This window comes from Tachypleus tridentatus, chromosome 2 (assembly GCF_004210375.1).
Source record: "Tachypleus tridentatus isolate NWPU-2018 chromosome 2, ASM421037v1, whole genome shotgun sequence".
NCBI classification, from domain to species: Eukaryota; Metazoa; Arthropoda; class Merostomata; order Xiphosura; family Limulidae; genus Tachypleus; species Tachypleus tridentatus.
In genome coordinates, this window is record NC_134826.1 from 50277564 (window position 1) to 50291789 (window position 14226).

General features: G+C 37.0%; 1 protein-coding gene across 6 annotated transcripts in view; it reads right to left on the minus strand.

Moving 5' to 3' along the window:
* LOC143243688 (epidermal growth factor-like protein 8) overlaps positions 1 to 14226 on the minus strand; it is a 57235-nt gene that overhangs the window by 22172 nt on the left and 20837 nt on the right. For all 6 annotated transcript variants that reach the window (XM_076487340.1, XM_076487331.1, XM_076487349.1 and 3 more), the window contains one exon: positions 13390 to 13686. In XM_076487340.1, the coding sequence (XP_076343455.1) occupies positions 13390 to 13607 (218 nt within the window). In that variant the 5' untranslated portion in view covers positions 13608 to 13686. The remainder of the gene's footprint in view (positions 1 to 13389; positions 13687 to 14226) is intronic.

The following is a 14226-nucleotide window of genomic DNA, read 5'->3' on the forward strand; positions in this document are numbered from 1 at the left end:
AAAAATTATTTTATCCCACAAGTAATAAAGATTAAAGTGATCAAACAGTTATGTGATACCTCCATTCCTATCCAAAGGCCTGGCATGGCCAAGTGGTTAAGGCACTCGACTCGTAATCTGAGTGTTGCGGGTTCAAATCCCCGTCATACCCAACATGCTCACCTATTCAGCCGTGAGGACGTTATTATGTGACGGTGAATCCCACTATTCGTTGGTAAAAGGGTAGCCCAAGATTTGGCGGTGGGTGGTGATGACTAGCTGTCTTCCCTCTAGTCTTATACTTCTAAATTAGGGACCGCTAGCGCAGATAGCCCTCTTGTAGTTTTGCGAGAAATTCAAAAACAAACAAACAAAACAAAAAACCTTCACCCGCATCCTAGTTTACACAAACGATATCTGGTGGCGAACCGAGCAACCTATAGAACGCTCATAAATTTAACTTTATCTAAACCCATTAAAATCATGACGTTGGTAACATTTATTAAACTTATATAATATCAAAACGTAAAATCGTTGAGTCAATGTACGTCACATGTGACGTAATAGATCTGCCATTAGCTAATCAAAATACTTCCATTTTGCAAGATATCAATTTTCTGATTCTCTCTATTTGTAATTTTCTCTCCACCAGTAACACCCAGTAGCAGTATATGTTGCGATTATTTACTTAACCTTTTAGAACGGGTGAACGTGTGCACAGAAAATAAGGATATAGAATATTTAAGAATAAGTGAGCCTTATTGAGATCCAGCTTTTCTTCTCTTACTAACACCGAAATACCACCATTAAGTAAAACTCCCCATCACACCAAACATGCTAGCCCTTTCAGCCATGGCCGTTATAATGTTACAGTCAATCCCACTATTCGTTGATAAAAGAGTAGCCCAAGAATTGGCGGTGGGTGGTGATGACTAACTGCCTTCCCTCTGGTTTTACATTGCTAACTTAGGGACAGCTAGCGCAAATAGCCCTCGAATAGCTTTGCGAGAAATTTAAGAAATAAAATTAAACTCCTTCTACGCTGAATAGAATGCGTTTGCAGACACGATTCAAACGTAATCACCCACAACCAATTAGATACGTGTTGACCTAGAGTGAAACAAATATAATTTAGATATGTTTGTGCATTATTTTTACACCTAATGGCGACGCTCGCGTACTGTTGTTGTTAAGCGCAAAGCTACACAATACACTATCTGCATGGTGCTCACTACGGATATCAAAACCCGTTTTCTACTGTTATGAACCCGCAGACTTAGAGCTGTGCCACTGTGGAGGTCGCAATGCTCGTGAAAACGTGCATTTGAAACACATTTAGTATCTCCACCATTTCGTTGTCAAAGTTTTTATCATTTGCTACAGATGCGACAATCGTTTATTTATCAAACCCGATACGACCGTGTTGAGATGTGATGAAAGTGTCTGTCGTCGTAGAGGTTCCAAACACTCAGTAACTACTACTGTTTAATTTGTTTCCATCTTATCTGTTTCTGACAGATCTGTACGGCCTTCGAAAGTCAATGTTTTTGTTACCCTTCTCTCTGTCGCTAGGCTTAATCTGAATTATTCAACTAAAAACAATACCAAACCTAACGCCATTCTCGTCAAAAAACTTTGACGAATACACAGTTACGACTGTACCTTAAAGAACTGGGTTATTTGACCTTTCGTACTCGTGCAGATGTAACGAACCAGAGGGCACTGTTGGATCAGGAGGTTAAAGTTGATTGATGGTATGTGTACTGAAGTACTTTTCTGAATATTTCAGTCTGCCCATTCTCCCTCTAGTGTGAAACTCCACAAACTGATAACCACAATAATAAAATGAAATGTTCTTACATGATTTTAGATATAACCTTAATAAACACACACACCTTATATCATATGCAGTTTCACATTTCTTAAAAATAGATATTTACATATATAAAAAGGGATTTTTTTACTAGAATTTACACAGATGCTACTCTGACATTTTTCTAGCTTCTGGATTTTTCCAGAAAGTTATTTGTTCACACATAAAAAACTTATCTTGTTAGAAAGTACCAAAACGGAATTAAATAATACGAGATATTAAATCAGAACGAAATATCTGAGCAAACCAAATAAAATTTGGAACTATATAGTACCTGAAATAATATAATAGAAAATTCTGGGCGAGCATGATTGGTGTAACGGGAATTCGAGCCCGTGACCTTCAGATTATTAGTCGAGTGCCTTAACCGCCAGACCACGAAGGGCTGTGTAGCTTGTGACCTTTGACAAATGAGGAATTTAACTTTTGCCAAAACATCAGGATAGGTATAACTTATGCTATTCACCAAAAGTAAAATATAGGCGTTTGATGACCATTATATAAAATATTGTATAAAACTAAATCATTGAAAAATCCGTCGCTTCAATGGGAAGAACACTATTAAGGTTAAATAATAAATTATTATGCTCTGTTTATATGTCCTAAAACAAGAATTATAAATATTTTATGACCAACAGCTTATTTCTTGTGTTTGGTAAAGAGAAATGTTAATAAGTTTCAAACTTTTCGAAAGTTAACACCCAGAGCACAACGGTGTATCTGGGGACTTAAATGCCAAAAACCGGGTTTCGATCTTGTACTGGGTATAGCACAGAGAGCGTATTGTGTAACTTTGTGTTTAACATCAAACAAGCAAATTCATTAAACTACGAAGGCGACACATTAGCGTTAGGTATAAAATAAAAACTACCTAATGTGGGTGTTACTTTTCTCCATTCTCTGGGTGGCTTGTATTTTTTAAATGTAAATATATAAACTTATGGTTTCGTAGTTTCAACGTTTCGATGAGTTTTCTAAGCTCACGACTATAAGTGAACGTGCTACATTGTATAGAAGATTGGTTAGCGTTTGTGTATTCTGGACCTAAAACTTAACGATTGGTGACCCGGTGTTGCAAAAGCACGCTCAACGTTTTGGGGTCATAGGTGAGCTACAAGAATGACGGTCAGATCAGTCTGTTCGGTCAGACAAGAGTCGGCGCTGGATGTTGCTGACTGTCTACCTTCCCTCTATTAAAATTAGGGACAGTTATGCGCACATAAGGTTGGCAGCTTTGTACGAAAAGAACATCTAAATATACAATAAACAAACAAAAATATACCGCCAGGTGGTGTAAAATAGCTGATCGTTTTATTTATTTCTCAGATCGAGTAATAAAACCTGTGTTATTAGGTTTAACAAAGCGACACAATGAGCTACACCTGCTGTGCCCACCAGGGCTACTGAAACCACCGACGATTAACGTTATAAACTTTCAGACTTTCCACTGAGCCACCAGGAGGCTAACTAAGAGAAAAGAACTAAATAAAATTAACGACTTGAATGATATGTAGTTGTTTTTGACTTTAGAAAGTAGCAAACAGAACGAACTGCTGTATCTTACAATGGAGTGGGAAAATAGGCACTTGAATGTTTGTACAGATTTCAACTACTTCTTTCTCAGACTATGATTTAGTAATAAAAAACGAACGCGACCGTCACATGTAAAGTTGCCCGCTTTGTCGCGACTTTCAGAAGACAGTCATTATGTTATCTTAGACACGTTTCTGTCTTCATTGTTGATCTTGGGAACGTGGTATTTGATCTGCTTTACACTTGTTCCCGTGCTTTCTTTAACATTGCGTCATAAAAACGTGTCATGCGGCATGTAGACGGGGAGAAGGTTCGTCATGTTTCGCATACTGGGAGTACAGAGATAACTGGCTCAAGCGGTTATTATATAAGCGTGAATATACTCACGTATACATAACTCAGCGTTTACGTCAAGCACCAACTATCACGTCAGGGCGACAAAAATAAAGCAACGCAGTAGTACTATGCAAAGCATGTTGCTTAATCTATCTGTAATTCCTTATATTAAAACATCTGTCTAAATAAATTTAAATTACCATAGTCCGGGTTTAAGCCTTTCTTAACTGGGTGAGTGTGTGTATGGGGGGGGGGGGGGGGGGAGATAATGAGATATATAATAGGGCCAAATCTAAAATCAGATTAGTATAAGAATTACCCAACGACATTAAATAAATTGTATAGGAAATTCTGAAGGTTTTATTTTAGCTTGGTTTGAAAGGTCATGGGTGAAAAGAAATTATGAATTGAAATAAATTATAGCAAATTCTGAAGACGGGCGTATGTGTGTGTTTTTTTTTTTTCTTGTAACAAAGCCACATCGGCCTATTTGCTGTGTCTATCTAGAAGAATCGAATCCCTGATGGTAGCTTTGTAAATCCGTAGACTTATCGCTATCTCTGCGTGGGACCTTATAAAGAATTTAAAATGGTTTGGCTTCAAAAGTCATAGGTTAAGATAAATTATTAAAGAGTAGGAAGAGTTTAATCTGACCTGACCTTAGAAGATCATTGGTAGAGTTATAGAAGGAAACAAAATTTCTAACATTGTAATGGTTTGGTTTGGTTTGAATTTTGCGCAAAGCTACACGAAGGTTATCTGCGTTAGCCGTCCCTAATTTAGCAGTATAAGACTAGAGGAAAAGCAGCTAGGCATTACCACTCACCGCCAACTCTTGGGCTACTCTTTTACTAGCGAATAGTGGGATTGATTATAATATTATAACGTCCTACGAATGAAAGGGCGAGCATGTTTGGCGTTTAGGGGATTCGAACCCGCGACTTTCGGATTATGAATCGAGTGTCTTAACCGCTTGGCCGTGCCGAGAACCCCCTCCTACACCCCCATATTAATGTATTTGTCTATTGTACTCGAACAGGCAGGTGGCCTCATCTTCACCGGGGTTATGTGCTGATAATAATGAGCGTCAGCGGTTTATTTTATTTAATGTTTAATATCATTTAGCAACCTTTGTACCATTCGTGTTGCTCCCCAATGACCAAATAACACAGTAATATGTCTATGGACTAACAACGCCAAAAACCAGTATTCGATACCCGTGGTGGACAGAGCACAGATAGCCGTTTGTGCTTAACCACAACCAAACAAAGAAATAAACAAACAATTTGTGTGTTTTTGTTGGGTTTTTTTATTGCCATTAAGCATATACATGTACTTCACGCCTATTTCAATGTCAAACGCGGATATTCAACATTTGAAAAGCTGAAATTTCTAACATCCTGTACATAAATAATGATTTATAGAGAAGACAGAATTTTGCTATAATATCTTTAAAACGGGTACAAAGGAAGACAGACACATGGAGAAAATAGCTAACCTCCATACATGCGATCCCACAAGTAAAAACACAAATTAATACAGAAGGTAACAAAATATATCAGTTGAAACAAACTAGTTGGATACCTTCTGTTCTTAAATAAGTGAAAAACTGACTGTAAACAAGTCTGAAAACGTATAGATCGCTTCACAAGAAACTTGTTCTTCTAGTTGTTGGGATTTTGGTCTTCTCTTGTTTTGTTTCCCTTTGAATGTTGATGCTACATGAGGATCGGAGTAAACCGCACGTGCTCCGACCCCTTTCAGGTCAAATGTCCGTGTAGGTATCCTCATTAGCATTTCTGTGCTCTGTATAACGTGTCGAATGTTCGGTTTTGAAATCTCTTTCATTAAACGAACAGTTCAGTTTATACAGTCAACACATGGCCAGGTGGCTTAAGATACTCGACGCGTAATCCGCGAGTCGCATGTTGGAATCCCCGTCACACCAAACATGCTCGCTCTTTCAGCTGTGGGGGCGTTATAATGTTATACTATTCGTTGGTAAAAGCGAAGTCCAAGAGTTGGCGGTGGGTGGTAATGACTAGCTTCTTTCGCTCTAGTATTACACTGCTAAATTAGGGACAGCTAGCGTAGATAGCGCTCGTGTAGCTTTGCGTGAAATTAAAAAACAAACAAATAAATACAGTCAACACAAAAATATATTATATTTAAAAAAACACACCTATTTTTAAGTGTTAAAATATTAGCCCAAATTTTGTGTGGGTTTTATTTCCACAACAAATTGTACATCCACAGAACACACAGTTGAGACAGTTTCAAAACACACAAAGATTAAGAAAGATAGAAAATAATTTAATTTCATGAAACATGAAACACTACTATCTGTACAGCACAATCACCATCCTTGGAAACTCCTCAGAGGATAAGAGAGGTCACACTCGTCACCCAGAAACTAAAGTTATTATGGAAAAAAAAAAAAAGCGCTACAACATATAAAACAAAAAAAACCAGAAGTTGTTCCACGTGACGGTGAAGTCCAGTCAATTATCCTCGAAAAGTGCACTCGGAGATTATTTGGTTTGTTTTGAATTTTGCACAAAACTACACGAGAGCTATCTGCATTAGTCGCCCCTAATTTAACAGTGAAAGAGTAGAGGGAAGGCAAATATTCATCACCACCCACTGTTGGGCTAGTTTTCTACCATTGAATAATGGGATTGACCGTCACATTATAACGCCCCCACGGCTGAAAAAGCGAGCACGTTTAGTGTGACGGGGATTTGAACTCACGACCCTCAGATTATTAGTCGAGTGTCCTAATCATCTAATCATGCTGGGCATACCTAGAATGCTTGTTTTTGTTTTAGAATTTTTGCGCAAAGCTCTACAAACAATAATAGCGTATAGCCCCAGTTTTAAGCTGATAGGCTACATGGAAGGCAGTTTGTCAAAAGCACTCTATGTTAACGCTTGAACACTTTTCTCCGAATGAATAGTGAACAGTTGAACGTCACTTTATTAGAGCACCCACAACACCAAAGTGCAGAGTGCTTTTTTTGCCATAACTGAATACGACTCAGACACTTGAAGTCACAGTCTGGCACGCTAGCAACAAAGCCACGCGCGTCCCCCCGCTAGTACGACGGTATGTCTATGGACTTACAACGCTAAAATCAGAGGTTCGATTCCCCTCGGTGAACTCAGCAGATAGCTCAATGTGGCTTTTCTATAATAAAACACACACACAGTCCCTTATCATACTGTCTTGGTTAAAACAATAAAAAAAACTCCGAAACTCTGAGAAAGTGGCAGACGACTTATACTTTTTATATACACTGCTGGCCAAAATCTTATGGCCAATGAATATAAAGACAAAATATGCATTTTGCGTTGTTAGACTCAACCACTTATTTGAGTAGAGCTTCAAAAGATGAAAATAAGAAAAAGGAAAATAAAAATAAAAAACGTTTTTAGCATTTAATAGGAAAAATGTGAACACTATGAAATTAGCCTAAATACTAGCTGGTCAAAAAGTTTAAGACCATACTGAAACGAAGCTTTAATCGGTAAACACGTAACGAAATTTAGTCATTTGTGTTCAAGCATTAGCGTTGTCAACATCTCCCACTGACATCTCCTGTGTTACATAGGGTAAAAAACATGGCAAAGGCTGAAAAGTTGACAGAGTTTGAACGTGGCAGAATTGTCGAGCTGCAAAAGCAGGGTCTCTCTCAACGTGCCATCGCTGGTGAGATTGGGCGTAGTAAAACTGCTGTTGCAAATTTCTTAAAAGACTCTGAGGGATGTGGAATGAGAATTTCAAGTGGTCGGCCCAAGAAAATTTCGCCGGCGTTGAGCAGGAGAATTATACGAGTTGTCCGGCAAGACACCAGCCGATCGTTGAATCAGATTAATGCCCTTACGGACGCAGAATGCAGATCAAGAACAATAAGACGGCATCTACGAGAGAAAGGCTTTAAAAACCGTAAATGTCTTCAAAAGCCACACCTCCTTCCACACTACGAAACAGCTCTGTTAAACATTGCTGAGAAGCACCAAACATGGGACGCAGAAAACTGGACGAAGGTTTTGTTTTCTGATGAGAAAAAATTTAACCTGGATGGTTCAGATGGCTTCCAACGTTACTGGCCCGATAAGGATATCCCACCGGAGACATTTTCTACACGACACAGTGGAGGAGGTTCCATCATGATCGGGGGTGCTTTCCCCTTCCACGGAACAATGGAGCTTCAGGTTATACAGGGGCGTCAAACAGCAGCTGGCTACATTGGCATGTTGGAGAGAGCATCCTTATTGAACTGAAGGCCCTCGCTTATGTGGAAATGACTGGATCTTTCAGCAGGACAACGCTTCAATCCACAATGCCCGCAGGACAAAGGACTTTTTCATGGCGAATAAACGTGATTCGTTTGGACCATCCATTGTGTTCGCCCGAACTAAACACCATTGAAAATGTTTGGAGGTGGATGGCAAGGGAAGTCTATAGAAATGGACGTCCATTCCAAACAGTGCATGATCTTCGTGAAGCCATCTTCACCACTTAGAATAACATTCCAGCCAGCCTTCTGCAAATGCTTATATCGACCATGCCAAAGCGAATGTTTGCAGTTATTTGCAGTGACTGCCATGTAGTTCACTACTGAGACCTCTTGTTGGGCATTTCCTACCCTGTTTAGGACTTCTTTTTGGTATGGTCTTAAACTTTTGACCAGCTAGTATTTAGGCTAATTTCATAGTGTTCACATTTTACCTATTAAATGTTAAAAAGGTTTTTATTTTTATTTTCCCTTTTCTTATTTTCATCTTTCGAAGCTCTACTGAAATAAGTGATTAAGTATAACAACGCAAAATGCATATTTTGTCTTTATGTTCATTGGCCGTAAGATTTTGGCCAGCAGTGTATATAATAAATACTTTTAATATTGCTGAATATTTTAATAGTTTCGTAAATGACGAAGATTTGTGTTTTTATTATATAGAACATGTTAACATTCCTCCATTAAATAGTTCAGCGGAAAGTTTATTTACAAAGCTAAAATCCGGAGCTCAACACCTCATGTTGAATAGAGTGTCAGTTGTGTAGCTCTGACTTCAATCAGTATCAAACACATTCTACATTATTGTGATCAGCGCCATCTGGTAAGAATTATACTGCAAATAAGCGACTGCTTTTATTTTATTTCTAAGATACCCAGCTACTAAAGTTCGTTAAAGTTATTACAATGTACTTGTCGCCAGAAGTAACAAAAGAAACAGTTCAATGACATGTTTAAATCGAAAAACACAAGAAATAGCTTCATGAGGAATTTGTGTAATCGGAAGTATTTATGTAACATTTTTATTTTTAGTAAACCAGCTTCTCTTGTTTGAAATAAATTTATCATGTTTTTAACCCTTAAACAGGAATGTTGCAGGTAACAGCATCAATTGATGATGGTTGCTGTTTAAGGGTTAATCACAATAGAAATCTCTTATTGCACTTTTCAAAACACTGAATTTATTTTTCGCAACTATTTTCTGTCGGTTTAATTATTCCCACATCTTAATGATATATGGGTTCTGAGATGTCAATTATAGCTAGAATAACATTCACACGACCTCGTGCCACGTGTCGTTGATTTTGTACTTCATACAGTACTTGCCACATATAGACTTTCTATGCCTTTCAAATCAAATGTAAAAAAAATGATTCGTCATATTCTAAAACCAATGAGCACTCAATTAACTTAACAATGAATTGTTTACACATGTAGACAAATCAAGAAACAAAACGAACATGTAGACATGTGTGTGCTGATGCAATTAAAAATATTTTTATTAGCAATGTATTGACTTTCAGTCCGATTTTTGTTAAATTAAAATATTTTAGTAACTTAAGACAGCCGTCAGATTTTGATAATTCACACGTTATAATAATCAATTTTTAAATATTGTTTAGTAGACTTTTAAATATTGTTAGGTAGACATAAATATTGTTAATCTCCCTAATACACACGTAACAAAAATAAGAACAAAATCGAACACGTGTGTTGTATCTCGCTATCCTAAAATTTAATCATGGCCTATTTGTCATCAGTGTTTCTTGAAAAGCAGCGTTGTATTTTATTTTTTCGACAACTTGAATAGTTACTTTAACAAAGCAGCTGGTAATAAGCTTTCAACATTTACAACAGAAATTTTTATCTTATATATTTTACGGCTATACTGTGCTGAAAATGCCCATACAAAAGCGTTCAAGGCCATTCTTTGAAAGTCCTACAGTAAGTGTCTTCACTGCCACCAGGCGGCACTTGTCATCGAGATAAGCAAAGCAGATGAAGTGGAAAGCAACTAAAGCATTATCTTCTAGTGCTTTGAGAAATTAATTACCGTCTCTTATTGCTACCACTTGAATCTTGTTTTCATTTTCTCATGTTTCAGTTCCTTATGTAGCATTTCATAATGTCTTTAATGCAGAAAACTGGTGTGGTTTTTTGAAAATAAAAATAGAAATCTCTTAAACTTTTAGGCCTTTTGTCACAAGTTCTTCACAGCAGAGTTTTCAATATCGTTTTTCTACTTTTTATACAAAAAGAAAAAGTACAGAACTGCGTCGTTCTTCTAATAACGAGGACAAATGACTGTTTGTTTATTTTTGAATTTGGCGCAAAGCTACACGGGGGGATATCTGCACTAGCCGTCTCTAATTTAGCAGCGTAAGACTAGAGGGAAAGCGGGTAATCATCACTACCCACTGCCAACTCTTGGGCTACTCTTTTACTAACGAATAGTGGGATTGACCGTAACCTTATAACTAATAGAAAGGTGAACATGCTTGGTGTGATGGGGAACCCGCGACCGCTCTAACCACATGGTCATGCCGGGCGACAAATGACTGACCTCATTATTGCCCTATAAAAAAGAAATACAAATTGGATAATAGACAAACATTTTTGTCCCCCCTATACTGACCTGCCTATACTACAAAATGGGAAATCAACATGGGTTCTTTTGTACACAAATAAGGTATATGCACATGGACAGGAAGTTTAAAGCGGTGACTGACAATCACGTGCACATTTTAAAGATAGTTGGATTAACTCTATTAACTGTAATCTGATTTGAAAATGAAGGTGACTTTAAAACTACAAGATGATCTATAAGTTGCTTCTTACTTGGAAAGAAATTCGTCAGAAAAATGAACCGTAAAGAAAACAATTTCCAACGATTGATGAAAATAATATTTTCAAATATAAATCTCATCAGATATTAGTACTAGGCCTATTGTATTTTTAACACTGCATTCTTTATCTTAGTTCATTAGGAATTTTAAACAACACTATGTTCACCACATCCACTGGCGATGACGCGTTTCGCTCAGTCCCGTGCTCATTAGGCCAACGACGCAACAATATCAGTAATGGTTGGAACACTGTTTATATAAGCCATTTTCTGTGTTTGTTGTGTCCCAATCATAATTCATATTTTTTCTTTCTACTTGAATTTGTTATAACTACAAATCAGTGTCATGGAAAAATTCCATGATTTTTTTTTCCCAAACAGAAACTGGTTTATTTAAACAAAGGATTTTAAATCTTTTCAATTAGTATAACTTTACTTCTTTGTGCACTTTTATTAGAACATTTATTTTGTATAGAATAATTCTAATTGTAATGTTATGAATAGCCAACGATTCCTACTTTCCATTAAAATCTGACCCCGCATGGCCAGGTGGTTAAGGCAATCGACTCGTAATCCGAAGGTCACGGGTTCGAATCCCCGTCGCACCAAACAGGTGACGGTCAATCCCACTATTCGTTGGTAAAAGAGTAGCCCAAGAGTTGGCGGGGGGTGGTGGTGACTAGTTGCCTTCCATCTAGTCTTCCCTCTCTGCTAAATTAGGGACGGCTAGCGCAGATAACTTTCGTGTAGCTTTGCACGAAATTCAAAACAAACCAAATCTTTATAATTTAATTTCCTATTAATATATTCAGTTGTTACCTGTCCATGAAATGGTTACAACAGCTATAAATTTTCAGTATAGCTATATCCGTAATAGCTATAACTTTTGTAAGAATTAAAACCACGATAACATACTTATAAAACTTTCTTACTTTTTAGCCTAGAGATAAGTGTATAAAGCTGCCAAAATGGGATTAAGTTTTATAAATTTATGAATGTGCTCTTCATTCTTGTTTCATTATTTTTATAACAGGATCTCTACTTCATTTTAAAATTCATATTTTTTTAATATTTCTGTTTGTTTATTTTGTATATTATTCCTGTATAATAAAGCATACACTGTACCTTTAGAAATTGTCGCGTGTCTATCTCGATACGTAACGCTGTCTGTTGGGTTGAATTAAATTGAAAAGATATTTCAATACGTGCATTATATGTTTACTAGTTATATTATACCTCGGTGTATATACATATACATTTTTATCGGGATATCAAATATGTAAATTCCAGCGCGCTGGAGAAAGATTGTAGTGATAGTCCGAGCCATCTAGACGCTAGCCTCGCTGACGTGATCAGGTAGGTAAATTGTAGACGAAAAAAAAATCCGTTGATTTAGAAATTTCTGAAATGCTATACCGGAAACATTAGCGACCTGTTTAGCGTATTGTTAGAGAATATGCGTATAACATATCGCAACCAGTACTTTGAAAGGTCGGTTTCTCCCTTGGGAATTTGATAGGGTGGTTTATCGGCGCGTGAATTACTTGAAATCCTTGTCGATCTCTATTATTAAATACTAGCTTACTTAAAATAAAAACAACATAGAATCACTTATGAAAAAATTTTAAGGCTAAGCACATTCGGTAACATAAAGAAATTCAAGGGTATGTCACACGGACAAATAAAAGTGACCAAATACCAGTTAAGTTAGTAAATGAACACATTAGATTAGGAATTAATTATATGATGATTTAGCTTAGTTTGCTTGTTTTAAGGCGCTCATTTACAAAATGATGTACGTGCGCTGTGTCTTTTGCAGGGATTGAACCCCAGGTTTTAGCATTACAATCTCTCAAACTTACTGTTGAATTACCGGGTGGCGTTTTTTCTGAGAAACGTGTAATAAGAAGGATATAATATGAAAAAGAAAAAAGAACGAATCAGAAGTAAAACTAAAGTTAGTGTACGTAGAAATTTAGATCTGAAAGCTAGCTTGATAGTGACTGAATAAGACCCAATAAACCTAAGAAGAAACGTAACTAAGCATCACAAAGAAAATCTGTTCGTTTGAAGTTAAGCACAAAGCTATACAATTGGCTCTCTCTGCTCTGTCCATCACGGGTATGGAAATCCAAATTCGAGCGATGTAAGTCCGCAGACATACCGCTGTTCCCGTAAAGAGCGGAGCAGCACAATGAAATCAAAGTGAACAACGAATTTACAGCGATTCAGTGTGAAGCCATGTCAAAATATAGAGTCATTTGAGAAATAGCAATCAACTAAACGGATACAAAACTAAACAAAGACAAACGAGCTATTTGCTGTAATGGTTTAATACAAGCTCGGTTCCTGCATGTATCTAAGATGTTAGATGCTCTACTACTGTTTATAATATTTGAGATAATACAGAGTATTCCTCAACCAAGTGAAACACACAGAAACAGTAATAACGTTTCACACACCGAAATTAATCCCGAAACAAATATAAGGCACGTAGTAAATAAATGATTAGATTAACGACCTACCCAGGACGTCGATTGGTCCTGTAGGGTCTTGAATGGTGACCTGCGAGGAACTCTTGGGCTTCTCGGGTTTTTTCTAATGCTTCCCTGTATGACACCAAACTGTTAGCTCGAGCATTGGACTGCAGAGGCATCACCGACACCAGCACCAGGAACACAATAAGCAAAATCAAAGATGTTCTGCACCATTTCCCAAGCTCCATCATTTTCTTAACTTTCATCCACTCACTGATATGAGAATCACAATAGCAGTGGTGAAGCCAAGGTAATTTGTGACAAATCCTTTTTGTGGGTTACAGACTGTAAGTAAGAAATAAATAATAAAAAGAACTTAGTAGTATTAAGATGTTATTGTAATATTTTATTATTTGCAAACTGTTACATATTGCTATAAGGCTTAAGATTGGATATTTCTAGTTCAATTCCAGATTACGATAGATTATAAACTGTCATATGTCTTTCATCGGGTTGGAAACTGACATGACGGTCCACAGATGGGAGGTCCAAATTTCGAATCGTAATATACCGTTTAATATGTTCCGTACTTCAGTCTTAAGAGTCTTATACAATTTTGACCAATCCTGCTATTTGGTTGAGAGTATTCGCACAAGTAACCTGATAACCTCCCTTTGACCAGTAGTGATAAATGAGGGATGTCTGTGTCTACATTTTAAGGGTCTCTGAACTAACCCTTTAGCCACTGTGTAATATAAAGTGACAATCAAGTAGACAGCATGTAATACTAACACCATCTTGTAAGAACAACAGTATTCTACCTATACAAGCTTGTAATTTAATTGTTAACTATTTGTAAATTCTAAAGATAAATTTAACTTTGAA